General features: G+C 47.7%; 1 protein-coding gene across 1 annotated transcript; it reads left to right on the top strand.

Moving 5' to 3' along the window:
* The first annotated feature begins 621 nt into the window (after window positions 1-621).
* On the top strand, window positions 622-27,471 carry RAB27B (RAB27B, member RAS oncogene family). Its single transcript, XM_071729734.1, has 6 exons — window positions 622-822; window positions 19,225-19,396; window positions 21,171-21,256; window positions 23,171-23,274; window positions 26,284-26,407; window positions 27,108-27,471. The coding sequence occupies exons 2-6, from the start codon at window positions 19,244-19,246 to the stop codon at window positions 27,295-27,297; spliced, it is 657 nt and encodes a 218-aa protein (XP_071585835.1). The 5' UTR covers window positions 622-822; window positions 19,225-19,243; the 3' UTR covers window positions 27,298-27,471.

Consider the following 27,471-nt stretch of genomic DNA (forward strand, 5'->3'; position numbering starts at 1 on the left):
GGAATGGCCCAGGACAGTGGTGGAATCACCATCCATGGATGCATTTAAAAGGTGTTTGGAGCTGGTCCTTTAGGACGTGGTTTAAAAGTTGACTGTGGTGTTCATCAAAGGTTGGACTGGATGAGCTTGGAGCTCTCTTCCAACCCAAACATTCTGTGATTCCCTAGCAAGGCTGCCTGAAGAAGCCCTTGAACCTTCTTCTCCTTCAGGATTTGGGGAGAGGGAGACAAAATCCACTCTTTTCCTTGGAGCAGTCCCTGTGCTCCGCTAGAACCGCCGGGAGCACCCCAACTCCATCAGCCCCGAGCAGGGCACAAACTGAGGGCCTGGGCTCGATGCTTCCTGCCCTTCCATGAGGAAAAAGCTGGAAACCCTCTAAGGAAAACCAGAGGAAGATGAGGAGGGGGTCTCCCGCCAGACCCCCTTCTTCCCGGTCCCTGTGGGCATCACCCTCCTTCCTTCCATCCCTCCCTCCCTCCTTTGGGGCTTTTCCCCCGAGGTTCTCGCCCAGACGTTATCCCCCGGAGACACCCATGGAGGGAGCCCGCGGGCAGAGGTGTCTGCGGCTGTATCTGTACCGGTGGAGAGTGCTTCCCCTTGAGGAGAACCCGCCCCGCACAGCCCGGCCCTTCCCCGCCTCAGCCCCCGGGGCCGAGCGGCTACATCCGTGCGGCGTCCCCGGCTGCTTCAGCCCCTCCGCTTCAGCCCAGCCTCGGCTCCTGGGCTCTCCCGCAGAGGGGAGGGACTCCTCGCCTGCCTCCTTCCCCTTCTCCTTCTCGGCGACTACACCCGGGAGAGAGCCGCGGAGCGCCGGGAGAGCAGGTTTCTGACGACCGGGGAAAAGGGGGAGAAGCGGGGAAAGGTGTGGGGGGACACGGTCCTTCCCGCCCCGACAAACGGGGAGAGGAGGCGGGAGGGGACCCCTTGGGACGCGGTGCTTGGAGGGAGAGTAAAATGGAGACCGGGGATGGTTTTGAAATGGGTCGGAAAAAGCGAATACGGAGCCGCCTTGCTACAGCCCGGGGCGGCTTTTTAGGGCGGCAGTCGGGGGTCCCACCCGCGCTATGCAGCCGCTATCGCGACAGTGTTTCCCCGTGACAGTGGTGTCACGTCCTGCAGGCTGAGCTGGCAGGTTTAGGAGCGGCCAGGAGCTGGTGGGAAGGGAAGGGAAGGGAAGGGAAGGGAAGGGAAGGGAAGGGAAGGGAAGGGAAGGGAGGTTTGTAAATCATCTGCTGGCCGGGACCGGGTGTACACACCCGGGGAGTGAATTCGGATTGAGGTGCCCGAATCCGAAGTAATTGTGGTGTGAAGGGTTCTGCACAGCGCTGCTCTGGCTCCTGGGGAATGAGATAAGAATAGGATATGAAGCAGATAAACAGGATCGGCTGCCATGCTAGCAGGAGGCACTTATGGGGCTGGGGAAGAAATGCTCCCCAACTCTGTACTGTGATGCTAATATAGGGTTAAAAATTCTCCTTTCTACCTCTTAAATGCCATTATGGTGGAGAAGCAAAGCTCCTGGAGCTTTCTGTGCTTCACAGGAATGATGGAAGCAGGTTTGGTCCCTAAATCCATAGCCAAGCACAGCTTCTGCAGAGTTTAGATGTCTTTCAGGTGGCCGTGGCAGAGGGTGCAGAAAACAGCAGGGAAATACTTTGCTTCTTCTCAACTCGATTATAAAAAGTTCTTTTAAAGTAGCTTTGTGCCACGGGCTGTAGGTGGAAAAAAAAAAAACAAAGAAAAAAGCATGGCAAAAGTCAAATGAACTGCATACTTGCAGGGCATATGGGGGGTAAAAAGGCCCCAGTCTTGGTGTTATGGTAATTGCCAGCAGAGAGAAGAGAGTGTGACTCCTCTTTGAGGTCTTTAATCAGACTTTGACTCGAAGGAGAAACAGTTTTCCCATGCTGAAAAACTCCTCTCAACAAATCTGGTGGGTTTGGGCTGCGTGTGAAGCCCTCAAGATGGGGTGTTAGGAGTGAAATGCACACAAGTGGAGGCACTTGTTGGCAGCTTTGCAGCCAGCCTGCTTGGAAAGCTCTGCTCCAACATGGTGCTGGGAACTTGGAAGAGCTGCAGGGAAGAGCCCCAGCTCCCCTGGTGGGTGCTGATTCTTTTTTTCCCAAGAAAAAAGGGATGGATTGCAGCCTGCTGAAATGTGTGAACCAGGGAGTACCTCAGAGCCTGCCTGGAAGCTGCTAAGGCTGCCATATGACAGCCTGGTCATTACAGAAATAAAAACATGCTGGCACTGTTTAAAGCTGCCATCCCAGCATCTCAAAAAAAAAAAAAAAAATGTTCTGCCCTCCAGAGCCTGTCACAAAATCCAGCTGTGTGCTGCTTACCTGGAGATCTGCAAAGCCTACCTGTTGAAAAGCTCTTTGGAGAACTGGAGAGCATTTATATTTTTTTTTTTTTTCTGTGGGAGAAGCTTTTTCTCACTGTTTATGCATCACAGGCTCAATTTTCCAAGCTGATTTTCCTGTTAGCATGTGACAGGTGTTTGGTCTCAGCACTGTTGCATAGGGAACTGTAAGTAATGGGTATAGAAATACAAGTATACCTTGCACTGGTTCCCACGAAAGCTTTGGGTTTTGGCTCTTTCTTGCACTGAGAGAAAGAAAAAGAGCCCAGAGGAATTCAGCAAAGTCACCGTTTTGCATTTTGGGCCTTGAAATGGGCCATGGGGAAGCAGCAGTGTCAGCAGTGTGGTGCAGGAGGCCTGGGTTTGGTTTGGGTGGAGGTATTTAAAAGCAGATGAGGCACTTCAGGACATGCTTTAGTGGGTATCCACTGGGATCCAAACCACAGCAGGTTCATCAAACAGAGGGGAGTTCTCTGGGAGGACTGACAGATAAACCAGTGTCAGGAAAGGGGTTTAAAGCTTCAGTTTTCCTTTTGAATCTGGAAGCAGTGGTGAATTCCCCTAGGTTATGAATGGCATTTTTCATCTGCCTTGTGGCAGCTCCTAATTCCCTTCTCATCCTTGCCCTCCAAACCTCTCATTTGCTTGTCTGCCCTTAAACCCCCCTGGGCTGGGGTGGGGATGGCTCTTTCTGGAGGGGGAGAAGCAGCTGGCAGGAGAAGTTTGGAGGTGGTGTTTCTGGGGTCTGCCTGCAGAAGGTCCCTGGCCCAGAGAGGGGAGAAGCACAACCCTGGGAAGCTTGCAGGTAACAGGACAGCAGGAGGGAGGAGCATCCCAGGGAGTGGAGGAGGCAGGAGGGAGAAGACCCTTCTCTTTAAGAGAGAAATAACCCTTCATTCTCCAGCTTTAAGGGGTTAAAATTTTCTGGAGAACCCATTTGTGATCTCTCTGGTCCAGCCTGAGCTGGAGGAGGGAAATAACCCTTCATTCTGCAGCTTTAAAGGGTTAAAACTTTCTGGAGAACCCATTTGTGATCCCTGGGTCCAGCCTCAGCTGGAGGAGGGAAATAACCCTTAATTCTCCAGCTTTAAGGGGTTAAAATTTTCTGGAGAACCCATTTGTGATCTCTGGGTAACCCCTCTGGTCCAGCCTGAGCTGGAGGAGGGAAATAACCCCTTAAAACTGCAGAGAGAAGGGTTAAAACTTTCTGGAGAACCCACTTGTGATCTCTCTGGTCCAGCCTCAGCTGGAGGAGGGAAATAATCCTTCATACTCCAGCTTTAAGGGGTTAAAACTTTCTGGAGAACCCATTTGTGATCTCTCTGGTCCAGCCTCAGCTGGAGGAGGGAAATAACCCTTCATTCTCCAGCTTTAAGGGGCTAAAACTTTCTGGAGAACCCATTTGTGATCTCTGGATAACCTCTCTGGTCCAGCCTGAGCTGGAAGAGGGAAATAACCCCTTAAAGCTGCAGAGAGAAGGGTTAAAACTTTCTGGAGAACCCGTTTGTGGTCTCTCTGGTCCAGCCTCAGCTGGAGGAGGGAAATAATCCTTCATACTCCAGCTTTAAGGGGTTAAAACTTTCTGGAGAACCCATTTGTGATCTCTCTGGTCCAGCCTCAGCTGGAGGAGGGAAATAACCCTTCATTCTGCAGCTTTAAAAGGGTTAAAACTTTCTGGAGAACCCATTTGTGATCTCTGGATAACCTCTCTGGTCCAGCCTGAGCTGGAGGAGGGAAATAACCCCTTAAAGCTGTAGAGAGAAGGGTTAAAACTTTCTGGAGAACCCATTTGTGGTCTCTCTGGTCCAGCCTCAGCTGGAGGAGGGAAATAATCCTTCATACTCCAGCTTTAAGGGGTTAAAACTTTCTGGAGAACCCATTTGTGATCTCTCTGGTCCTGCCTGAGCTGGAGGAGGGAAATAACCCCTTAAAGCTGTAGAGAGAAGGGTTAAAACTTTCTGGAGACCCAATTTGTGCCTGAGCAGGGAACTAGACTTTTAATTCCTTAAACCTTTCATGGCATAATCAGATTGCTTCAGCATTCACAGAAGATTGTCTGCCACAGAAAGGAGCAATGATTTATTGCTTCAAAAGCAGTCATTTAAATGGGTAATAGCCATTAGCTTGTTAGAACTAATGACTTGCTATCTCAAGGCACCTTCTTTAGAGTTTTTGCAGTCCTTAAAAAGCCCTGGTGAATGGGATCAGATGATTTGACAAGCCAAGACATTTTGATCACTGTTGTACATTTTTATTTAAAGGGAATGAATGGTCCAGGGGTTGGAAATCTGCCTGCCTGAGTGCAGGGAGGTGTAGCTGCTGTTAAAAATTATTGCTGGAAGGGAGACTCCAAGAGCTTCCCAAGCCTCTTCTGAGCAATGTAGAACCCCAAAAATGAAGGTGATTGGGGGTGAAGGTGCAGGAAGGCTTCTGGGGAAGCACAGATATATTTAGCTTTGTAGCATTCCCTGGGATTGGGGGTGAGCTGGGTGTGCAAATGGCAGGGCCTGACTCTGGACCTTGGAAGAGCCATGGAAAGCTGCATTCCAGCCACTGGAAAACTTCCCTCTTTCCAGGGAAGCCCCTGCACAGGCCTGGGTTACAGCCAAGTGAGCTGCCATCTTCGTGGAGGGTTGGTATTAAAAGAACTGAAAAAACCCTAGATTTTGGGGGAAATACAGAGCTGTCAAGGGTGCAGCCAGCCAAGTGCTTAAACTACTTTGCTTTTTTATTGACTAAAATGCTGTACTCCTCTGGCAGGTGGGACTGAGAGCTCCCTGGCTGCAGTTTGAGGCAGCAGAGAGCAGGGCTGTCCCTTTTTTGGCTGTTTTGCCCTGGACAAGACCAGAGTGACATTTGTGAGGCAGGTCAGCAGTGTCCAGAGCTGGTATCAGGCACAGGGCAGGGCAGGAACAGGGACAAGGTTGTTCCCTCCTCAGTTTAGTTCCTGCTGGCCTCAGGCTGGCAGGGAGGTACAGGCCACTTGGACAGAATCCTCAACAGAATCTGCTTTTTTTTTTTTTTGCTTTTTTTTTTAGGAAGAAATTAGCTGTTAGAAAGGCTGGCAATGATGGCCACAGCTTTTTGAAGGTGTAATGGGTGATGCAGCCAGCATGCTCACTGCTTTCTGGCCATTCCCAAACTGCTGTGGCTGGGCTTCCTTTTCTTTTTCCCTTTTTCCCCTCCATCCAGCCCCATTATCTGCAAGCAACACAAAATAGAAATCCCCTTACACTTAATCTTGATCCAGACTTTCCATTAGGCACCTAACCATGAAGATGCCCCAAAAGACACGTTTGGGTTGATTTTGGGGGATCAGTTGGGTCAGGCCCAACTATCAGGACAGACTTTCTAAGCTGTGGGGTTGACTTTGCTCCCCTCACCCCCTTGCTCTTTACTCCACTGCTAACTTCATCTTGATTCATGTATGCAACAAGGAGGGGAGTGTTATAAAAAAACAGGAGGAGCTGGCAAACTTTCAGGTCTTTGAGATGTAATCATCCAGCTCAGAGTCTTCATCAGCATAGCAGGGTTTCTAAGTTTAAACAGATCTGCAGGAAAAAAAAACCAAAAAACAAACACCAAAACCCAACAGTGTCCCAGCCACGTGCATGGTGGCAAAGGCTGGGCTTTGTCAAAGGAGTTTTCCAAAAGATTTCTGATGAGTTTGGGATTCCAGAGGTGGATTTGATAAGGTCAGGGAGAGATCATAGGATCATTGAATCCCAGAATGGGCTGGGTTGGAAGGGAGCTCAGAGCTCCTCAAGTCCAAGCCTTGCTCCACTCCCCCCGTGGTTCCCAGCCCATGGCACTGAGTGCCACATCCAGGCTCTTTGGAAATATCTCCAGGGCTGGAGAATCCACCCCTTCCCTGGGCAGCCCATTCCAAGGTCTGAGCACCCTCTGGGGAAAGAAATTCTTTCTCATGGCCAACCTAAACCTCCCCTGGCACAACTTGAGACCTCTTGTGCCCTCTTGTCTTGCTGAGAGTTGCCTGGGAAAAGAGCCCAACCCCCCCCTGGCTCCAACCTCCTTTCAGGGAGTTGGAGAGAGTGATGAGGTCTCCCCTGAGCCTCCTCTTCTCCAGCCTCAACACCCCCAGCTCCCTCAGCCCTTCCTCCCAGGAATTCTGCTGGATCCCTTCCCAGCCTCCTTGCTCTTCTCTGGACCTGCTCCAGCACCTCAAGCTCCTTCCTCAGCTGAGCTGAGCTGAGCTGAGCTGAGCTGAGGGGCCCAGAACTGGACCCAGGACTCAAGCTGTGGCCTCCCCAGGGCTGAGCACAGGGGCAGAATCCCTTCCCTGGACCTGCTGGCCACGCTGTTCCTGAGCCAGCCCAGGATGCCATTGGCCTTCTTGGCCACCTGGGCACACTGCTGCCTCCTCTTCAGCTTCCTGGCAATCCAGACTCCCAGCTCCCTTTCTGCCACTCTCTGCCCAGCCTGGAGCTCCCCAGGGGGTTCTTGTGGCCAAAGGGCAGGACCCGGCCCTTGGAATCTTCAACCTCATCCCCTTGGCATCAGCCCAACTCTCCAGTCTCTCCAGGTCCCTCTGCAGAGCCCTCCTGCCTTCCAGCTGATCCACACTCCCCCCAGCTTAGTGTCAGCTGGGAATTTGCTGCTGATGGACTCAATGCCCTCCTCTAAATCCTCACTCAAGATATTAAACAGCACTGGGCCCAACACTGATCCCTGGGGGACACCACTAGTGCCCGGCCGCCATTTTGATGCAGCCCCGTTCAGCACCACTCTCTGGGCCCGGCCCTCCAGCCAGTTCCTAACCCAGCACAGATGCTCCTGTCCAAGCTGTGGGATGAAGTGTGGCTGATGACACCGTGCTTCTGCAGCTAAAAGGGAAGTCTAGCCCACTTCATGTCTTTCAGATAACTATATTAGCTCATAAATTTTCATGGAGCTTCTGTGGGTTTTTTTCCCTGACACACAGGCAGATCCACAGTGTGGTGAGTGGTAGCTTTTGCTTGCCTTAAAAGAGCAAGAGAGACTTTTGGGGGGTTGGAACAGCACCATAACATCCCTCCTGGGATCCCCCAGGGCTGGGGCTGGTTGGGAAGTGACCCTGTAGTCCCAGTACCCCATTTATCCAGGGCACATCCAATCCTTGTACAACATTTGGGCTTCAAAAGTAATTATTTTTTTTTTTATGAGATAGAAAAAGTGAAAATTCCTCAGGCTGACTTTCCTCCTCACTGCAAGTTCAAATAGTGACTGTGCTGGGTTTACTTTTTGAAGTGTGAAGGTTCAGAGTGTTTGCCACCTGGGTGATTTTACAGTAGGAGGATTCTGCTGCCTCTGACAAGATCCATCTCTGGCTTGGGTATTTTCCAGGGGTTTTGTCACTGATTATTCTTCTCTGGTCAGTAGCAGGGTTGTATTTGTGTAGTCAATCATGTGTGATAGACTGGATTACGTGCTCAACATCCAGCCCTGCTGTGGCCTGGGCAGCCCAGAACTAATTCCTGGACTCACCAAGCAGGTTTTTGAGATGGTGGAACAGAGGGAAATGTCTTTGGTGTTACAGCTCACCTAGTCCTGGGGTCTGGAGGGAAGAAAGCAGGGGGGGAAATGTGGTGAGAAAAGCTTCTGGTAAGGGTTGGCCACCACCCTTGTCCTTGCTGGTTTTTTTTTTTCCTTCTTGCATGAATTTTTCATGTTGGTTGGTACTGAAAACGACTGAATTAGTCACTCTTCCCCCTTGCCCACACAACTGGAAATAGAGATTTTTGTAGTGAGAGAGTTTTTAGGAGGTGGCAGAGCAGCTGCTGGAAGGGAAGGGTTCAGTGCTGCTCCTCCCTCGCTCTGAGCAGCTCTCAGGAGAGCAGATCCCACACCCTGGGAGGAAAAGACCCCAAAAAGTTGTGGGTATGTGAGCAGAAAGCAGGGATGGATGTGGGGAGCTGGGAGCCTGCTCCTTGGTTTGGTCTGAAAAATACCTGTGGGACATGGGGTGATGTGAGTGGGGTCTGGGTGAGGAATTGGGAGCTGTGGGACATGGGGTGATGTGAGTGGGGTCTGGGTGAGGAATTGGGAGCTGTGGGACATGGGGTGATGTGAGTGGGGTCTGGGTGAGGAATTGGGAGCTGTGGGACATGGGGTGATGTGAGTGGGGTCTGGGTGAGGAGATGGGAGCTGTGGGACATGGGGTGATGTGAGTGGGGTCTGGGTGAGGAGATGGGAGCTGTGGGACCTGGGGTGATGTGAGTGGGGTCTGGGTGAGGAGATGGGAGCTGTGGGATGTGGGGTGATGTGAGTGGGGTCTGGGTGAGGAATTGGGAGCTGTGGGACATGGGGTGATGTGAGTGGGGTCTGGGTGAGGAATTGGGAGCTGTGGGACATGGGGTGATGTGAGTGGGGTCTGGGTGAGGAGATGGGAGCTGTGGGACATGGGGTGATGTGAGTGGGGTCTGGGTGAGGACTTGGGAGCTGTGGGACATGGGGTGATGTGAGTGGGGTCTGGGTGAGGAGATGGGAGCTGTGGGACATGGGGTGATGTGAGTGGGGTCTGGGTGAGGAATTGGGAGCTGTGGGACATGGGGTGATGTGAGTGGGGTCTGGGTGAGGAGATGGGAGCTGTGGGACATGGGGTGATGTGAGTGGGGTCTGGGTGAGGACTTGGGAGCTGTGGGACATGGGGTGATGTGAGTGGGGTCTGGGTGAGGAGATGGGAGCTGTGGGACATGGGGTGATGTGAGTGGGGTCTGGGTGAGGAATTGGGAGCTGTGGGACATGGGGTGATGTGAGTGGGATCTGGGTGAGGAGATGGGAGCTGTGGGACATGGGGTGATGTGAGTGGGGTCTGGGTGAGGACTTGGGAGCTGTGGGACATGGGGTGATGTGAGTGGGGTCTGGGAGAGGAATTGGGAGCTGTGGGACATGGGGTGATGTGAGTGGGGTCTGGGTGAGGAATTGGGAGCTGTGGGATGTGGGGTGATGTGAGTGGGGTCTGGGTGAGGAATTGGGAGCTGTGGGATGTGGGGTGATGTGAGTGGGGTCTGGGTGAGGAATTGGGAGCTGTGGGACATGGGGTGATGTGAGTGGGGTCTGGGTGAGATGGCTCTGTTCAGTCAGCTTTTTCAGAAGAGGTGTTGGGAGGTTTTACTGGGTTTGCTGGTGTGAATGAGTGCTCCCTGCAGGGTTCTCAGGAGGTGAAGGGGCTTTTAAAGTGGAAAATCTGGTGTCTCCTTCTCAGCACATGTCTAGCAGTGTGGTAACCAGCTCATCTTCATCCCCATGGAGCTCTGTCAGCCTGTGCTCAAATGGGTGAGGTGTTATTTAAATATTAGATATTTTAAGCACTACTAAAAGGAAGTGCAGTCTGTATATATATAATTTTTTTAAGTGAAAAAGGGTATCCTTGGCCTATCTAAAAGAGAGTGGTATATGGCTGTGGCTTGCCAAGAGTCTTTTCCAGGCTGAAGCTTGAAGCTGTCTGTGCTCAAGTGCTGTGTGCCAGAAAGCACCTTCTGGTCCTCTGAGGTTTTCCCCTGGAAGGAAGAAAATGAGGGAAGGTCTTTCCTTCCACACTGCTGCTGCACTGGTTACCTATTGTTGCTCTCAGCAATTGCTGGGGATGCCTGAGCAGAGAAGCCAGCTTTAATTTCATCTCAGCAGAGCTCCAGTGAGTTGTTTGATTTTTGAAGGGAAAAAAAAAAAAAAATATTTGGCTTATTCTGGGCCGTTTACTTGGCAGCTGGGAGGCTCTCTGCTTTTTTGGCAGAGGAGTGCAGACAAATTCCAGCAGGGTGCTGAGAGGATTGGATGGGTTGCATCTTGCATTCTGTCTCTCCTCTTTGGGAAGGACTTGTGAGGCTGCTTTCTGAGAAAGCAATCTTCAATTTAATCCTCTGGCTGCTCCACTTTGCATTGCAGACAGTCCTGTGTGTTCTCTCTGCTAGGGAAGAGGTGTCTGATGACAACCTCATTAGCAGAGACATGTTAATCTGGGTGGTGTGGGATTTTCTCCTGGGTGCTCCATGGGGAAGAGAGGTTGGCCCTCAGCAAAAGAGCAGGAACAGGTTGTGGGGTTGGAGGGCAACAGGTGACTGGAGTTGGTTGTTCTCTGGTCTGGTTGTGGTTAGGATCAGGTTAGTGCCTCAGTCAGGATCTTGAGGATGAAAGAAAAGTTTTCTGGTGGCCCAGCAGAAGACCAGGAAAGCCCAGAACTAAAGAACTTCAAAGACCAACCAGATCCCAGCTGGATCTTGGGCTGTCTTTCTGCTCTAGCCTGTGGGATTTCTTCTTTAGGAGGACAGGCAGAGCTGGAAATCATGGATTTTAAAAGTCTCCTTACCCAGGGGCTCTGATTTCCAGCAGGAACCTGCTGCTCTCAGTGTTTCCCACCTCCTAGAAGTGACTCTGAGAGGAAACCTAACCAGGCAGCCTGTCCTCCCACGGCTCAGCTTTGCTCTTTTCTTCACTGGGAGTCTCCATGCTGCTCTTTTTTTATCAGGTGGAGCTTTTGGGATTGAGAAGGAGTCTCCTGGGGGAAGTGGGGCAATGCCCACCTGTCCCTCAGACCCTTTACAAAGCATTTCTAACCATGGGTTGGGGTCATCCCTGCGTGCCACACCTTGGTGGCAGGTGCACTTGTCACCTGCATCCACGTGCTGACCCCAAAAGGATCTGGGAGCAGGGTCTCTGGGATGAAGGGATGGTGCCACAATCATCCTGGAAGGTCAGCTTCATGTAGGAAAAGGCACAGGATCACACTTGGGATGCCTGATGGCTCCTGCCAGACGCTGGGGAAAGGTGAATGGGGTCACTGTGGAGTTTTGTAGGGACAATTAGGTGGCTGCTGGGCCCTGGGGACAGCATCCCATTGTATCTGAGCATCCCATTTGGATCAGGAAACACCACTTGGAGCTGCCAGGGGCTGTCAAAAGGAGGGGTTGCTGATTTTAGTGAGGGTCACTGTGTCAGTGCCTCTGATCCAGTCCTCCCTGAGCTGGCCCTTAGGATGGCACTGGGGTGGGGTTTTTTTTTATGTTGTTTTTAAACTTTTTTTAAAAAAACCAAGCTTGGATGAATCCTATTTTGCTGCAGAGGGAACAAATCTCTTGCTGCCCAGCTGCAGGGTCAGTCTGTGCACTCCTGATTTTTTTATACCCTGCCTTTTCCAGAGCTAATGTTGGTTTGGTCTGAAAAATACCTGTGGGACATGGGGTGATGTGAGTGGGGTCTGGGTGAGGAATTGGGAGCTGTGGGACATGGGGTGATGTGAGTGGGGTCTGGGTGAGGAACTGGGAGCTGTGGGACATGGGGTGATGTGAGTGGGGTCTGGGTGAGGAATTGGGAGCTGTGGGACATGGGGTGATGTGAGTGGGGTCTGGGTGAGGAGATGGGAGCTGTGGGACATGGGGTGATGTGAGTGGGGTCTGGGTGAGGAATTGGGAGCTGTGGGACATGGGGTGATGTGAGTGGGGTCTGGGTGAGGAGATGGGAGCTGTGGGACATGGGGTGATGTGAGTGGGGTCTGGGTGAGGAATTGGGAGCTGTGGGACATGGGGTGATGTGAGTGGGGTCTGGGTGAGGAGATGGGAGCTGTGGGACGTGGGGTGATGTGAGTGGGGTCTGGGTGAGGAATTGGGAGCTGTGGGACATGGGGTGATGTGAGTGGGGTCTGGGTGAGGAGATGGGAGCTGTGGGACATGGGGTGATGTGAGTGGGGTCTGGGTGAGGAGATGGGAGCTGTGGGACATGGGGTGATGTGAGTGGGGTCTGGGTGAGGAATTGGGAGCTGTGGGACATGGGGTGATGTGAGTGGGGTCTGGGTGAGGAACTGGGAGCTGTGGGACGTGGGGTGATGTGAGTGGGGTCTGGGTGAGGAACTGGGAGTTGTGGGACATGGGGTGATGTGAGTGGGGTCTGGGTGAGGAATTGGGAGCTGTGGGACATGGGGTGATGTGAGTGGGGTCTGGGTGAGGAATTGGGAGCTGTGGGACATGGGGTGATGTGAGTGGGGTCTGGGTGAGGAATTGGGAGCTGTGGGACATGGGGTGATGTGAGTGGGGTCTGGGTGAGGAGATGGGAGCTGTGGGACATGGGGTGATGTGAGTGGGGTCTGGGTGAGGAGATGGGAGCTGTGGGACATGGGGTGATGTGAGTGGGGTCTGGGTGAGGAGATGGGAGCTGTGGGACATGGGGTGATGTGAGTGGGGTCTGGGTGAGGAATTGGGAGCTGTGGGATGTGGGGTGATGTGAGTGGGGTCTGGGTGAGGAATTGGGAGCTGTGGGACATGGGGTGATGTGAGTGGGGTCTGGGTGAGGAGATGGGAGCTGTGGGACGTGGGGTGATGTGAGTGGGGTCTGGGTGAGGAGATGGGAGCTGTGGGACGTGGGGTGATGTGAGTGGGGTCTGGGTGAGGAATTGGGAGCTGTGGGACATGGGGTGATGTGAGTGGGGTCTGGGTGAGGAATTGGGAGCTGTGGGACGTGGGGTGATGTGAGTGGGGTCTGGGTGAGGAATTGGGAGCTGTGGGACATGGGGTGATGTGAGTGGGGTCTGGGTGAGGAATTGGGAGCTGTGGGACGTGGGGTGATGTGAGTGGGGTCTGGGTGAGGAGATGGGAGCTGTGGGACATGGGGTGATGTGAGTGGGGTCTGGGTGAGGAGACAGACAACGTTTTTGTGTGTGACACTTGTAAGCAGTGCTGTGTCAAGGGAAATAAAACCTTGTTTTCCTGAGCTGCTTTTTCTCTCCCTGCACACCTAACTCTTCCTGATGCTGGTCCCATTGACTGGTTGCAGAACTGGGGAGCTCCTCTGAGCAATTCTCTCTCTTAATGAGAAAATGTTTTATTGGAAAATCGAGCAGATGCTCTGACAGGGAGGGTCTGAAACCTTAAGCCCTGCAAAGTCTTGAAATTTAGAAACTGAAACATTCTTCAATCTTTTCCAGTTCTGAGAGGCTAAAAGTAGAGCAGGCCATTTTTTTTAGGTTAGGTTCATCAGAGTTTTAGATCATTTAGGGTTTTTTTTATTTGGTGTTTTTTTTTTTTTTTTACCATAGAACATATCAAGATGAGAGAATTGAAACCATTTTTCTTCAGACTTTTCTCCCCAGCCCAAAGACATTTTTTTACAGAAGCAATTTAGATTCCAATCCATTGCCTTTCTCCCAGTTTTTAAGGCACATGCTGTGAATGGAAGAAGAAAACCTGATTTAGAACTTTTCTTCTCTGCTTCTCTTTCCGGGTGGGTTTTCTGGAGCAGTTTGGAGCTTCCGAGTAGAGGTGCAGAGCCCAAGGAGGAGATTTTCCTCTCCTTGTAGGCTATAACTGGATGTCTTAAGGTTTGGTTGGGTTTTATGAAGCCAAATCTGTCCATCAGGAAAACATTTTCTGGAGGATCTGCTGCCAAGTGCCAGATTTTAAATGTTTCTCACACTGTAGTTAGAGAACATTAAATCAGGGTGGAACAAAATAATCAATCAAGAAACAAGATGCTGCTTCTGGTCCAGGTGGGAATCTTGTCTGCCAAGAAAGCAGGAAAGTGTTTTTTTTTAAATCAGGCTCTGTCTAGATGCACAGTCTGGAGGAACAGCATCAAGTGGATCATCCTCTGGCTGCTGGCCATGTTGGCAGAGAGGGCTGGGAGGGATGGTCAGGAGGCTTGGTTGGGCTTTGGAAAAGCTTTACTGGTGGTAAAAGAGACAGCACCAGCTTCAGAACTGGAGGGCTGGCTTGTTTTGCTTGAACAGTGGGAAGTTGGGGATGGGCTGTGTGGGTGCTACAAGGTTGGTTGTGCCCAGTGGGGGAGACCTGGCTGGTCCTGGTTGCTCTGGTTGATTTTTGGTGATGCTCTGGGCTGGTCCTGGCTGTTCTGGTTCCTGGTGATGCTCTGGGCTGGTCCTGGTTGATTGCTGGTGATGTTTTGGGCTGGTCCTGGCTGCTCTGGTTGATTCCTGGTGATGCTCTGGGCTGGTCCTGACTGTTCTGGTTCCTGGTGATGCTCTGGGCTGGTCCTGGTTGATTGCTGGTGATGTTTTGGGCTGGTCCTGGCTGCTCTGGTTGATTTTTGGTGATGCTCTGGGCTGGTCCTGGCTGCTCTGGTTGATTGCTGGTGATGCTCTGGGCTGGTCCTGGCTGCTCTGGTTGATTTTTGGTGATGCTCTGGGCTGGTCCTGGCTGCTCTGGTTCCTGGTGATGCTCTGGGCTGGTCCTGGTTGATTGCTGGTGATGTTTTGGGCTGGTCCTGGCTGCTCTGGTTGATTGCTGGTGATGCTCTGGGCTGGTCCTGGTTGATTGCTGGTGATGTTTTGGGCTGGTCCTGGCTGCTCTGGTTGATTTCTGGTGATGCTCTGGGCTGGTCCTGGCTGCTCTGGTTGATTGCTGGTGATTTTGGGCTGGTCCTGGCTGCTCTGGTTGATTTTTGGTGATGCTCTGGGCTGGTCCTGGCTGCTCTGGTTGGTTCCTGGTGATGCTCTGGGCTGGTTCTGGTTGATTGCTGGTGATGTTTTGGGCTGGTCCTGGCTGCTCTGGTTGATTTTTGGTGATGCTCTGGGCTGGTCCTGGCTGCTCTGGTTGGTTCCTGGTGATGCTCTGGGCTGGTCCTGGTTGATTGCTGGTGATGCTCTGGGCTGGTCCTGGCTGCTCTGGTTGATTCCTGGTGATGCTCTGGGCTGGTCCTGGCTGCTCTGGTTGGTTCCTGGTGATGCTCTGGGCTGGTCCTGGTTGATTGCTGGTGATGCTCTGGGCTGGTCCTGGCTGCTCTGGTTGATTGCTGGTGATGCTCTGGGCTGGTCCTGGCTGCTCTGGTTGATTGCTGGTGATGCTCTGGGCTGGTTCTGGCTGAGAGAGGTAACACATCACATCAAAATAAATACAGAGCAGGATAAAGATGTCCCTCTTTCTGCAAATTTCTGTTGCTTGCTGGTGCGTAAACTGATTTTATGAGTGCTTCAGGAGCTAGACCTGGCTCCTCTCCATCACTACTCATCCAACAGAACCCCTGTGGCTTTCTTGGGACAGTGACCACTCTCTGGTGGCTTCCTGGGCTGGAAGAGATGCCACCACTTGCTGGACCCAGGCTGAGGGCTTTGTTTTGGTTGGTTGCTGCAACTCTCTACACAACTACAACTCTCCTCGTTCGAGTACTCTGGAGATATCCCTCATGGAGGCCCAAAACACGAGTGCCTGCAGGCCATCAGCCAGTTCCATGAACCACCAATTGTTTCAGTGCTTCCAGTGCCTGGTGTCACCGTGTTCACCGATGCCAGAAAAAGGTTGAAAATGGCCTCCTGTGTATGGCAGGATAAGGGACAGTGGAAGCAGCATGGCACTGACAAAGACAACCTGCAGGCTCTGGGACTGCTGGCTGTCCTTTGGGCCTACAAAATGGCGACGTGTCCCCCTTAACGTCGTCTCCGACTCACGATACGCGGGAGGAGTGGTGAACTGTATTGAGTTTGCTCTGCCAGACAGAGAGGGAGCTGGGAGTCTGGATTGCCAGGAAGCTGAAGAGGAGGCAGCAGTGTGCCCAGGTGGCCAAGAAGGCCAATGGCATCCTGGGCTGGCTCAGGAACAGCGTGGCCAGCAGGTCCAGGGAAGGGATTCTGCCCCTGTGCTCAGCCCTGGGGAGGCCACAGCTTGAGTCCTGGGTCCAGTTCTGGGCCCCTCAGCTCAGGAAGGAGATTGAGGTGCTGGAGCAGGTCCAAAGGAGGCAACTGGGCTGGGGAAGGGACTGGAGCACAGATCCTATGAGGAGAGGCTGAGGGAGCTGGGGGTGTTGAGGCTGGAGAAGAGGAGGCTCAGGGGAGACCTCATCACTCTCTCCAACTCCCTGAAAGGAGGTTGGAGCCAGGGGGGGGTTGGGCTCTTTTCCCAGGCAACTCTCAGCAAGACAAGAGGGCACAAGAGGTCTCAAGTTGTGCCAGGGGAGGTTTAGGTTGGCCATGAGAAAGAATTTCTTTCCCCAGAGGGTGATCAGCCCTTGGAATGGGCTGCCCAGGGAAGGGGTGGATTCTCCAGCCCTGGAGATATTTCCAAAGAGCCTGGATGTGGCACTCAGTGCCATGGGCTGGGAACCACGGGGGGAGTGGAGCAAGGGTTGGACTTGAGGAGCTCTGAGGTCCCTTCCAACCCAGCCCATTCTGGGATTCTAGGATTCTATGGAGCTGGAGGTCCCTAAGAGCAGAGGTAGCACCTTGCTTGGGATCAGAGTTGGGGAGCCAGAGGCTGGAATGTGCCCAAATTTCTTGATTATCACAATTTCCAAACCTGGAAACTTGGAGGCAATTAAGCTGCTTGCTCCAGGACTGGAAATCAGCCTGAAATGGCAGCATCTCTATTCAGCCTCTGGGTCCCCATCTGCTCCGAGGAGATGCAAGGATGGATTTTGGGGAGAGATTTGTGTTTCTGGCACTAAATGATGCTCAGGGGAGGGACGAGCCAGTCCCAACCCTGTCCCTTGCTCCACTCCTCTTGGTGGCACACGTCTCAAGGGGTCCCAGAAGTGTGGCCAGCAAAGGAATTCCTGCCATTCATCCCAAGGAATTCCTTCCATTGATCCCAAACATCCCTTCCCCCCCACCTGGGATGAGTGACTGAACCCCAGGACTCCAGCCAGGATTCCAGAGAGGAATTCCCACATGGAGACGGGTTTCATGGCTCACATCTGTGTCCCTGTGTCCCTCCCTGTGTCCCTCCCTGTGTCCCCCCGTGTCCCCCCCGTGTCCCCCCCGTGTCCCCCCCGTGTCCCCCCCGTGTCCCCCCGTGTGTCCCCCCCCGTGTCTCTCCCCGTGTCCCCCCGTGTCCCCCCGTGTCCCCCCGTGTCCCCCCGTGTCCCTCCGTTTTCCTCCCCGTGTCCCCCCGTGTCCCTCCCCGTGTCCCTCCCCGTGTCCCTCCCCGTGTCCCTCCCCGTGTCCCTCCCCGTGTCCCTCCCCGTGTCCCCCCGTGTCCCTCCCCGTGTCCCTCCCCGTGTCCCTCCCCGTGTCCCTCCCCGTGTCCTCCCGTGTCCCTCCCCGTGTCCTCCCGTGTCCCTCCCTGTGTCCCCCCGTGTCCCTACCCGTGTCCCCCCCTGCTTATACAGGAGGAAAGGTCAAGCAGTTTCTTGCTACTTGGGGAGTAAAACACATTACAGGGATCCCTCATTCACCTACAGGCCAGGAGATGGTGGAAAGAGCCAATCACACCCTGAAAACATATTTAGAAAAGCAAAAAGACAGCAAAGACATGGACCCACAGGTGTGGCTTAGCAAAGTGCTTTTTACACTGAATTTTCTCAGCCTAAGCCCTGATTCCCAACAGCCCCCTGTGTTACTCCATTACTCATCCCAGCAAATCAACAGCATGCCAGAAATCCAAATTAATTACAAGGATCCATCTACAGGTCAGTGGGGAGGGCCCAAGCTGCTCCTGTTTGCTGGAAGTGGTTTTAGCTGTGTCTCCACAGACTCTGGACCTCTTTGGGTACCCAGTAAATGGACACCAGATCATTAATGGACAACGATGCCTTGAGGATGATCCTTGCCTGAGCTTCCTTTTCATGCTTGTTTCTGCACTACCTTTTTTTTCTTCCAGCTGGTGATAAAATACTGGGAGCAGAAGGATTTAGCCCCAGGTTTCATGCTTGTGTTGTTAGAGACCTTATTGTTATCCTCAGACCAAAAATCAGATTTCTGTCCCAAGCTCGTTCTAAGCTTCAGTTTTATTTATTAAAAAAAAAAAAAAGTTGTATCACCTAAAGCTGTGAGTTTCACTGTTGCTTTTTTTTTAGCTGGTGATACCAGGGAGTAAAGTAAATTTGAGCTCTCTCCTTTTCTTAACAGTGGCCCTGGATAAATGCTTATTCTGCTTTTTAATGACTTCTCTTAGGTGGCAAAAATAAATGTGGGGTTTGAGCCTTGAGAATGATCCTTGCCTGAGCTTCCTTTTCATGCTTGTTTCTGCACTACCTTTTTTTTTCTTCCAGCTGATAATAAAATAATAGTAAGATGATAAATAAAATAAATAATAAATATTTAAAATAATATATAATAATAATAAAATGATAATAAAATACTGGGAGCAGAAGGGTTTAGCCCCAGGTTTCATACTTGTGTTGTTAGAGACCTTATTGTTATCCTCAGACCAAAAATCAGATTTCTGTCCCAAGCTCATTCTAAGCTTCAGTTTTATTTATTAAAAAAAAAAAAAAATGTAAGTTGTATCACCTAAAGCTGTGAGTTTCACTGTTGCTTTTTTTTTAGCTGGTGATACCAGGGAGTAAAGTAAATTTGAGCTCTCTCCTTTTCTTAACAGTGGCCCTGGATAAATGCTTGTTCTGCTTTTTAATGACTTCTCTTAGGTGGCAAAAATAAATGTGGGGTTTGAGCCTTGAGAATGATCCTTGCCTGAGCTTCCTTTTCATGCTTGTTTCTGCACTTCCTTTTTTTTTCTTCCAGCTGATAATAAAATAATAGTAAGATGATAAATAAAATAAATAATAAATATTTAAAATAATATAATAATAATAAAGTGATAATAAAATACTGGGAGCAGAAGGGTTTAGCCCCAGGTTTCATGCTTGTGTTGTTAGAGGCTTTATTGTTATCCTCAGACCAAAAATCAGATTTCTGTCCCAAGCTCATTCTAAGCTTCAGTTTTATTTATTAAAAAAAAAAAAAAGTGTAAGTTGTATCACTGGGATTTCTGTCCCATGCTCCTATCATTCTAAGCTTCAGTTTTATTTATTAAAAAAAAAAAAAAAAAGTTGTATCACCTCCTGGCACCTAAAGCTGGGATTTTCACTATTGCTTTTTTCCTACAATCCCTACCACAGGCAGCAGCATTTCCATGACCAAAAATGGGGTTTTGGCATTATTAAATCAAATTTTTTTATTTTTTTTTTTTTTTCTCTTTACCTAGGTTCCTAAAAATTAGCACTATGACTGATGGAGACTATGATTATCTGATCAAACTCCTGGCCCTTGGAGACTCTGGGGTTGGAAAAACAACATTCCTGTACAGATACACTGACAACAAATTCAATCCCAAATTCATCACAACAGTTGGGATAGATTTTCGGGAAAAGAGAGTGGTAAGTTGTCTCCCAGGAAGGAGAACACCTTTTTTTTTGGCTTTTTTCATTTCTGCTGAGAGCAATATTTATTATCTCTGGCAATATCTACTGCCTCTCTGCCTGCAGGGTATAAAATGTGGTGATAATCCTTCTCCTTGGCTTAAAAAAGTTGGAATTAGGAACTGGATAAAGGGGAAAAAATGCCATTATCCACATCCCAATGTTGGGTTGTAAAATGGTTTATTGCACATTGGTATAAAAGGATCTGATATGAAATATAGGGGATAAATTCAGCTTTCTAATAGGAATCCCTCAGTTAAACCATAATAAATACAAGATGTTAGACCCCAAGCAGTTCTCCTTAAAAAAAAAGACATTCAAATGCTTGCCCAGTTGGAGACTTCTTTAAAATGCATTCTTTTTAGCTTAATTTTTTAATTATTTAATTAGAATACAGTGGGAAGATTCACTGCCTGGTCAGTGGGGGTTGAGGGATGCCCTGAAGAAAAAAAAAATAATCTGAATTCTGCCTCAAATTTCTCATCATCAACCTTCCTCAAGTTAAATCTGCTGCTCAGGTTGGAGTGGAACCTGGGCTGTGGGATCACCCAAGAGTAAAATAATAAAACCCCAGGTTTTTCTGGTGTGAGGTTTTTGGTTTTTTTTTTTTTTTTTTTCAAGGAAATGTCTGAACATGCAAATTGCCAGAGTATTTTTTTCCATGGCTGCTCAGACTCTGATTAATATGTTTTAAACACAGCTGCTGGCTTCTTTCCAGAAGGTTGAACATTCCTGCTGAAGGTTGCAGACAGATTTCTGCTGTAATTTTCCAGGCCTGGACTTTTTGGGGTCAGGTTTTTTGGGGTCAGTTTTTAAGAAGAGGAGAAACCAGGTGGAAATGACCAGCTTTGAGGTGTCCTGAAGCTCTGTCTAATAAATTGCCTTCTAAAAAAGAGGTGCAAAAGGTTAAATATGGGTTTTGTTGGGTAAAAGTCAGCTTAAAAAATGACCCTTTGGGACTCCTTGTTTCTCAGGTTAAATATTACAGGAACATGCACCAGTTTAATGCACAAAAAATATGGTGCAGTTGATAAACTGATTTTTTTCTGCTTTTCAGACCAGTCCCTAAAGTCTGTTTTTTCTTGATCTAAATACAAGGGCAATATTTGACTGCTTTTAAAATTGCTGAGGGTCTGCTCACCTGCCTTGGATAACAAACCCAGTTCCTGCTTATTTTATCCCTTTGTCTTTTTCCTGCAACATTTACATGCAGCCTCTGTTTAATCAAGGATTGAGCCTCAGCAAAAGGTCACAGTGATTTTTTTTTTTAATTACTTTTTTTTTTTTTTTAAAACACCAGGAGTTTGCAGTTGCAGTCAGCAAGGGAATCATTGATGTCCAATGGAAGTCAATGGTGGAAAAAAAAAATAAAACTCTTTTTCTAATAGTGGTTAAGCCTGTCAGCCAGCTGTAAATTTTAAAAGAGCAGCAATGAAACAGAACCCAGGCAGCTTTACTTCTAATTTGAAGTAACTTTTGAAGTACTTTTTTCACTTCTAATTTCAAGTGCCAAATATGACCAAATTCTCTCTTGAAAGTGCAGCTTTCATGGACGTTTCGTGTGCCTCCTGGGCTTTTAAATCCTATTTAAAATCCTATTTTTCTTTTAAAAAAGCCCTCTGAGGTGTGGAGGTAAGAGGCAGCATTTAGTGAAGGACTGAAGTGTTGCTCCTTAATTTTTGCTTGAAGAAAATGTGCACAGTTCTCAGGGTGGATTCACCTCTCTCCTCAGGTTTACAACAGCAGAGGACCCAATGGATCTCCAGGAAAAGCCTTCAAGGTGCATCTCCAGCTTTGGGACACAGCTGGACAGGAAAGGTAATAGACTGCAGCTCCTTGGAAAGTAGTTCTGGGGTTTTCTGGGGAAACCATTAATCCAGGCAGATGAAAAAAAAAAAAACCACTTTTTTTTTTGGGTGTATTTTAGGACAAGAAAGTCTTGCAGAAATAAAGTTTCTCTGTCACTGCCACAACGAGCAGAGGATTTTAGGAACTTGGGCACCTTGTTTCTAGCTCCCAGGAGTTAGTTTTTTTTGGCTTGTTTTGTCCTGTTATTTTGGCTTCAGAATATTCCTCATCTCCTCTGGAGGTTATTATATAACTTACCCAAATCTTTTACTGTATTTTACATTTTTTTCTGCCAGGCTGGGTGGCAGGGCAGGTGTTGATGGAGGTTTTCAACCCCTGGCACAGGGAGGTGGTTGGATCCCCCTCCCTTGAGGTGTTTCAGAGCCACACAGCTGAGATGCTGAGAAATCCTGGAGTCAGCAGAATTAGTTTTATGGTGGGACTTGATGATTTTAAAGGCTTTTTCCAACCAAAATGACTCTGAGAAGATGGAACCAGACTTTTTCCAGGCTCACAGCTCCAGGGCAAGAGGTGGTGGCCACAAGGAGCAGTGAGGGGACGGGACCCAAGTGTTGGCTGGAGGAGTGGGGCAGCCCTGGAGCAGGTTTTGGTTTTTTTTTTTAATTTGCTCATTCCCCACCTATTCTTTCCACAATTTTCATGACTCCTCCCCACTAAGTTTGGTCCTGTTTTTTTTTTTTAAGAGGCAGAAGCCTGTGTGGTGCTTTCTGAACCTGCTTTTGGCTGCCAGGAGGAGGGTGAGGTTGCCCTGGGGATGACTTCTTGATGTCATTTGCCAGCAAGGGGAAGACAAAGTGACTCCCACCTTGATGTAAACACTTTAAAATTTTTGCTGGGTGTGAGGGGAGCTGGAGAGCAGCAGAGCAGAGCATTTGCCCAGTGGAGAGGAATTAAAGTGGTGATGAGGCAGAGTGAGCAGTGCCACGTGGATGAAAAGCAGAAGGAAGCTGAATTTTTGTGGCTCCATCTCTATCCTCAAGCCCTGGTTGGCTGCACCCCCTCTGCAAGGCATTAAACATTTGGAAGCTACTCTATTATTTTTATTTTTTTTTTTCCTGAAAAGAAAGCCTAGAAGCAGTGTCAGGTGTCTTGAGATTTTCTGTGGAGAGCTTTTTTTTTTAATTTTCTTTCATTTTCATGGCTGTGTGGCATGAAATACCTTTTCTGCTAGGTGATGCAGTGCTGCTTTGTGCTCTACTAGAACCTGGAGCTCTAAGAACCACCAGCAGCATTTTTTCACACTTCTGATTTGTGCCCTTTTAGTGCCAAACAGAATTGCACACCAGGCTTTGGAGTTTCATCCCAGCTCCTTGGCTTTGCAGGAAGCTTGAGGACAGTCCCATCAAACTGGGCTTGTAAACAACACCTTCCCTTTCTTGTTTTCTTTATATTTCTTTCATTTCCATCACTGCACAGCCCTCCAGTGTGTCTCATGTCTGTGCCTGTGATTTGTGAGGCAATAAATGCTTCAGGATCTTTGCTTTTTTGGTTTTTTGGTTTTTTTTTTCTGCTTCTGTCTCTGCCTCAGTGAAATCAGGCAGAATCTGAACTAAAAGATTAGTCACTGGCAATGTTTCTATTCTCACACAGAAGCTTCCTCTGGTTTGTTGCTCACAAACTGATTAATAAATGTTTGCTGGTAGGATGCATCAGAGCTAAAATGAAAGCCCAGAATTATTTTCTTTTGCTTTTCCTTCCAAGGGAATGTAGCACTAAATTTTGCAGCCTCTTCAGGTTTCAAGATTTTTTTTTTTTTTTTAAGAGAATTTTTGCAGTTCAGAAAAGCATTACTTTATCTTTTTTTTTTTTTTTTTTTTTTCCTGTGTTGTCTTTTTTTTTTTTTTTTTCTTCTTTTACCTTCAGATTTCGAAGCCTCACCACAGCATTTTTCAGAGATGCTATGGGCTTTTTACTGATGTTTGATCTCACCAGTCAACAGAGCTTCTTAAATGTCAGAAATTGGATGAGTAAGTAGAACCATGGACTTTGCATTTATTGGTTGACTTGAAGCTTTCTGGGGGGTTTTAACCTCTTGGGTTTTCTGTGTTATTCTTTGTGAGCTGGAAAATGCCCAGGGAAGGTCCTTGTGTCTAGTGGGGTACTTGGAGCCTGGAATTTGGGTTGAAAGCTTCACCACATTGGAAAAAGATCCCAGGATATTTTGAATTTTTTTTATTTTTTTGCACATTAGACTGTTTTGGGCATATTCTTGATAATTTGGTTGGCTTTGTGGGGTACTTGGAGCCTGGAATTTGGGGTGAAAGCTTCACCACATTGGAAAAAGATCCCAATATATTTTGAATTTATTTTTTTTTTTGCAGAATAGACTGTTTTGGGCATATTCTTGATAATTTGGTTGGATTTGTGGGGTACTTGGAGCCTGGAATTTGGGGTGAAAGCTTCACCACATTGGAAAAAGATCCCAGGATATTTTTTTTATTTTTTTTTTTTTTGCAGAATAGACTGTTTTGGGCATATTCTTGATAATTTGGTTGGATTTGTGGGGTACTTGGAGCCTGGAATTTGGGGTGAAAGCTTCACCACATTGGAAAAAGATTCCAGGATATTTTGAATTTTTTTTTTTTTTTTGCACAATAGACTGTTTTGGGCATATTCTTGATAATTTGGTTGGATTTGTGGGGTACTTGGAGCCTGGAATTTGGGGTGAAAGCTTCACCACATTGGAAAAAGATCCCAGGATATTTTGAATTTTTTTATTTTTTTTTTTTTTGCACAATAGACTGTTTTGGGCATATTCTTGATAATTTGGTTGGATTTGTGGGGTACTTGGAGCCTGGAATTTGGGGTGAAAGCTTCACCACATTGGAAAAAGATCCCAGGATATTTTGAATTTATTTTTTTTTTTGCACAATAGACTGTTTTGGGCATATTCTTGATAATTTGGTTGGATTTGTGGGGTACTTGGAGCCTGGAATTTGGGGTGAAAGCTTCACCACATTGGAAAAAGATCCCAGGATATTTTGATTTTTTTTATTTTTTTGCACAATAGACTGTTTTGGGCATATTCTTGATAATTTGGTTGGATTTGTGGGGTACTTGGAGCCTGGAATTTGGGGTGAAAGCTTCACCACATTGGAAAAAGATCCCAGGATATTTTGAATTTTTTTTTTTTTTTTGCAGAATAGACTGTTTTGGGCATATTCTTGATAATTTGGTTGGATTTGTGGGGTACTTGGAGCCTGGAATTTGGGGTGAAAGCTTCACCACATTGGAAAAAGATCCCAGGATATTTTGAATTTTTTTTATTTTTTTGCAGAATAGACTGTTTTGGGCATATTCTTGATAATTTGGTTGGATTTGTGGGGTACTTGGAGCTTGGAATTTGGGGTGAAAGCTTCACCACATTGGAAAAAGATCCCAGGATATTTTGAATTTTTTTTTTTTTTTGCACATTAGACTGTTTTGGGCATATTCTTGATAATTTGGTTGGCTTTGTGGGGTACTTGGAGCCTGGAATTTGGGGTGAAAGCTTCACCACATTGGAAAAAGATTCCAGGATATTTTGATTTTTTTATTTTTTTGCACAATAGACTGTTTTGGGCATATTCTTGATAATTTGGTTGGATTTGTTGGGTACTTGGAGCTTGGAATTTGGGGTGAAAGCTTCACCACATTGGAAAAAGATCCCAATATATTTTGAATTTTTTTTTTTTTTTTTTTTTGCACAATAGACTGTTTTGGGCATATTCTTGATAATTTGGTTGGATTTGTGGGGTACTTGGATCCTGGAATTTGGGGTGAAAGCTTCACCACATTGGAAAAAGATCCCAGGATATTTTGAATTTTTTTATTTTTTTGCACAGGAGACTTTTTTTGGGCATATTCTTGATAATTTGGTTGGATTTGTGGGGTACTTGGAGCTTGGAATTTGGGGTGAAAGCTTCACCACATTGGAAAAAGATTCCAGGATATTTTGAATTTTTTTATTTTTTTGCACAGGAGACTTTTTTTGGGCATATTCTTGATAATTTGGTTGGATTTGTGGGGTACTTGGAGCCTGGAATTTGGGGTGAAAGCTTCACCACATTGGAAAAAGATCCCAATATATTTTGAATTTTTTTTTTTTTTTTTGCACAATAGACTGTTTTGGGCATATTCTTGATAATTTGGTTGGATTTGTGGGGTACTTGGAGCCTGGAATTTGGGGTGAAAGCTTCACCACATTGGAAAAAGATCCCAGGATATTTTGAATTTTTTTTTTTTTTTGCACAATAGACTGTTTTGGGCATATTCTTGATAATTTGGTTGGATTTGTGGGGTACTTGGAGCCTGGAATTTGGGGTGAAAGCTTCACCACATTGGAAAAAGATCCCAGGATATTTTGAATTTTTTTATTTTTTTGCACAGGAGACTTTTTTTGGGCATATTCTTGATAATTTGGTTGGATTTGTTGGGTACTTGGAGCCTGGAATTTGGGGTGAAAGCTTCACCACATTGGAAAAAGATCCCAGGATATTTTGAATTTTTTTATTTTTTTGCACAGGAGACTTTTTTTGGGCATATTCTTGATAATTTGGTTGGATTTGTGGGGTACTTGGAGCCTGGAATTTGGGGTGAAAGCTTCACCACATTGGAAAAAGATCCCAGGATATTTTGAATTTTTTTTTTTTTTATTTTTTTGCACTTCTGAAGTTTATTGCAGGTGATGGTGGTGGAGGTTCTGCTAAAGCACTGGGTTTAATGCACTGAAACCTTGTTATATGTTGATAAATTAAATACTGGAAGTCATTTTTTTACTTCCTGCTCTAAAAAATTCCCCTGAAAAGGAAATGTGGAACAAGAAATGTGGTTGGTAGGAAGTGATGGGCTGGTTAGTCCAGGACCTTTGAAGGTGGGGAGCCAGAAAGGTATTTTTTTGTCAACACTTTTGGTTTCTAAAACTCTCCCAACATTTTCTTACCTCCTGGTTTTTTGTTTTTTTTTTTTTGCTTTTTTTTTTTTTTTTTTGCTTCTAGGTCAGCTGCAAGCCAATGCATATTGTGAGAACCCAGATATAGTTTTAATTGGTAATAAAGCTGATTTATCAGACCAAAGGGAGGTGAATGAAAGGCAAGCAAAAGACCTGGCAGATAAATATGGGTAAGTAAATTCTGAGTAAATTTAATCTCAAAGTGGTGTAAATGGAGCTGCTGGCTCCCTGGAGATACTTGCAAGGAAACTTTAAGCCTGGTAGATGTGGTATCTCCTACACCTATAGTGAGACCCACCTTGTTACACCTTCACACTGACCTTTTTTGAGCAGAAAATATATAGAATAAAACACATTTTTGGGGTAGTTTGGCTGAAATGAAACATTCTTCCTAGAAAAGCCCATTTTGGGGATGTTGGCTTGTCCCAGCATTTCAGGACAGAGTACACCAAAGGCTGATGAATGCTCAGTGAATTAAATAACTAACAATATTTATAATTTGCTTTTTTAATTAGTTTGGAAATAGAGACACACCTGTAAGTTTTGGTCAGGTTCTAAGTGTGGGGTTTTTTTCCCTGATGGGTGTTACCTGAGAGACTTTTTCAGCCGAGTTTGTGCTGCTGCCGCTCTCAGGGCAACTTGAACTCAAAAGGCAAGGACACATTTTGTAAATTACCAAATTTGCCACCGTGCCACCAGATTCTAGAAGCAGGAGTTTGGGTTCTGCCCAGCAAGGAAAAAAGTCCCAAGAATTTTGTCCCATTCATTTTTGGTGCCACTAAATTTCCAGCTCCACGCGGAGCGTCGGGAAGAGCCGAGTCTGGGTTGCCTCGCAAAGTCTCTCCAGCAACCTTTTTCCTTTCCTTGCAGCATTCCCTACTTTGAAACGAGTGCTGCTACTGGACAGAACGTGGAGAAGGCTGTGGATAAACTCCTGGACTTGATAATGAAGAGGATGGAGCAGTGTGTGGACAAGACACAGGTCTCTGACACAGCCAACGGAGGCAGCTCGGGGAAGCTCGAGGCGGCCAAACCGGAGGAGAAAAAGTGTGCCTGCTAAACATCATCTCTAAACTGTGACAACCAGTGAAAAAAATGTCATCAGAACACACCTGACCTACCACCAAGGCTCTGGTGAGCCCTGCACAGGAGCAAAGTCACGTTGTTTTCTTGGGATTGTGCATTTTGTTTTCTCCAAAGAACTGGTTTCAAACTAAAAGCTGTGTTTCCGTGA

Source organism: Heliangelus exortis, chromosome W (genome assembly GCF_036169615.1).
Source record: "Heliangelus exortis chromosome W, bHelExo1.hap1, whole genome shotgun sequence".
NCBI lineage: Eukaryota > Metazoa > Chordata > Aves > Apodiformes > Trochilidae > Heliangelus > Heliangelus exortis.

Excerpts from the sequence above, each read along its gene's own strand:
- RAB27B (XM_071729734.1), top strand. The coding sequence starts at position 19,244 with ATGACTGATGGAGACTATGATTATCTGATCAAACTCCTGGCCCTTGGA. Across the intron at positions 19,397-21,170 it reads ATTTTCGGGAAAAGAGAGTG|GTTTACAACAGCAGAGGACC; the intron begins GTAAGTTGTCTC and ends CTCTCTCCTCAG. Across the intron at positions 23,275-26,283 it reads AAATGTCAGAAATTGGATGA|GTCAGCTGCAAGCCAATGCA; the intron begins GTAAGTAGAACC and ends TTTTGCTTCTAG.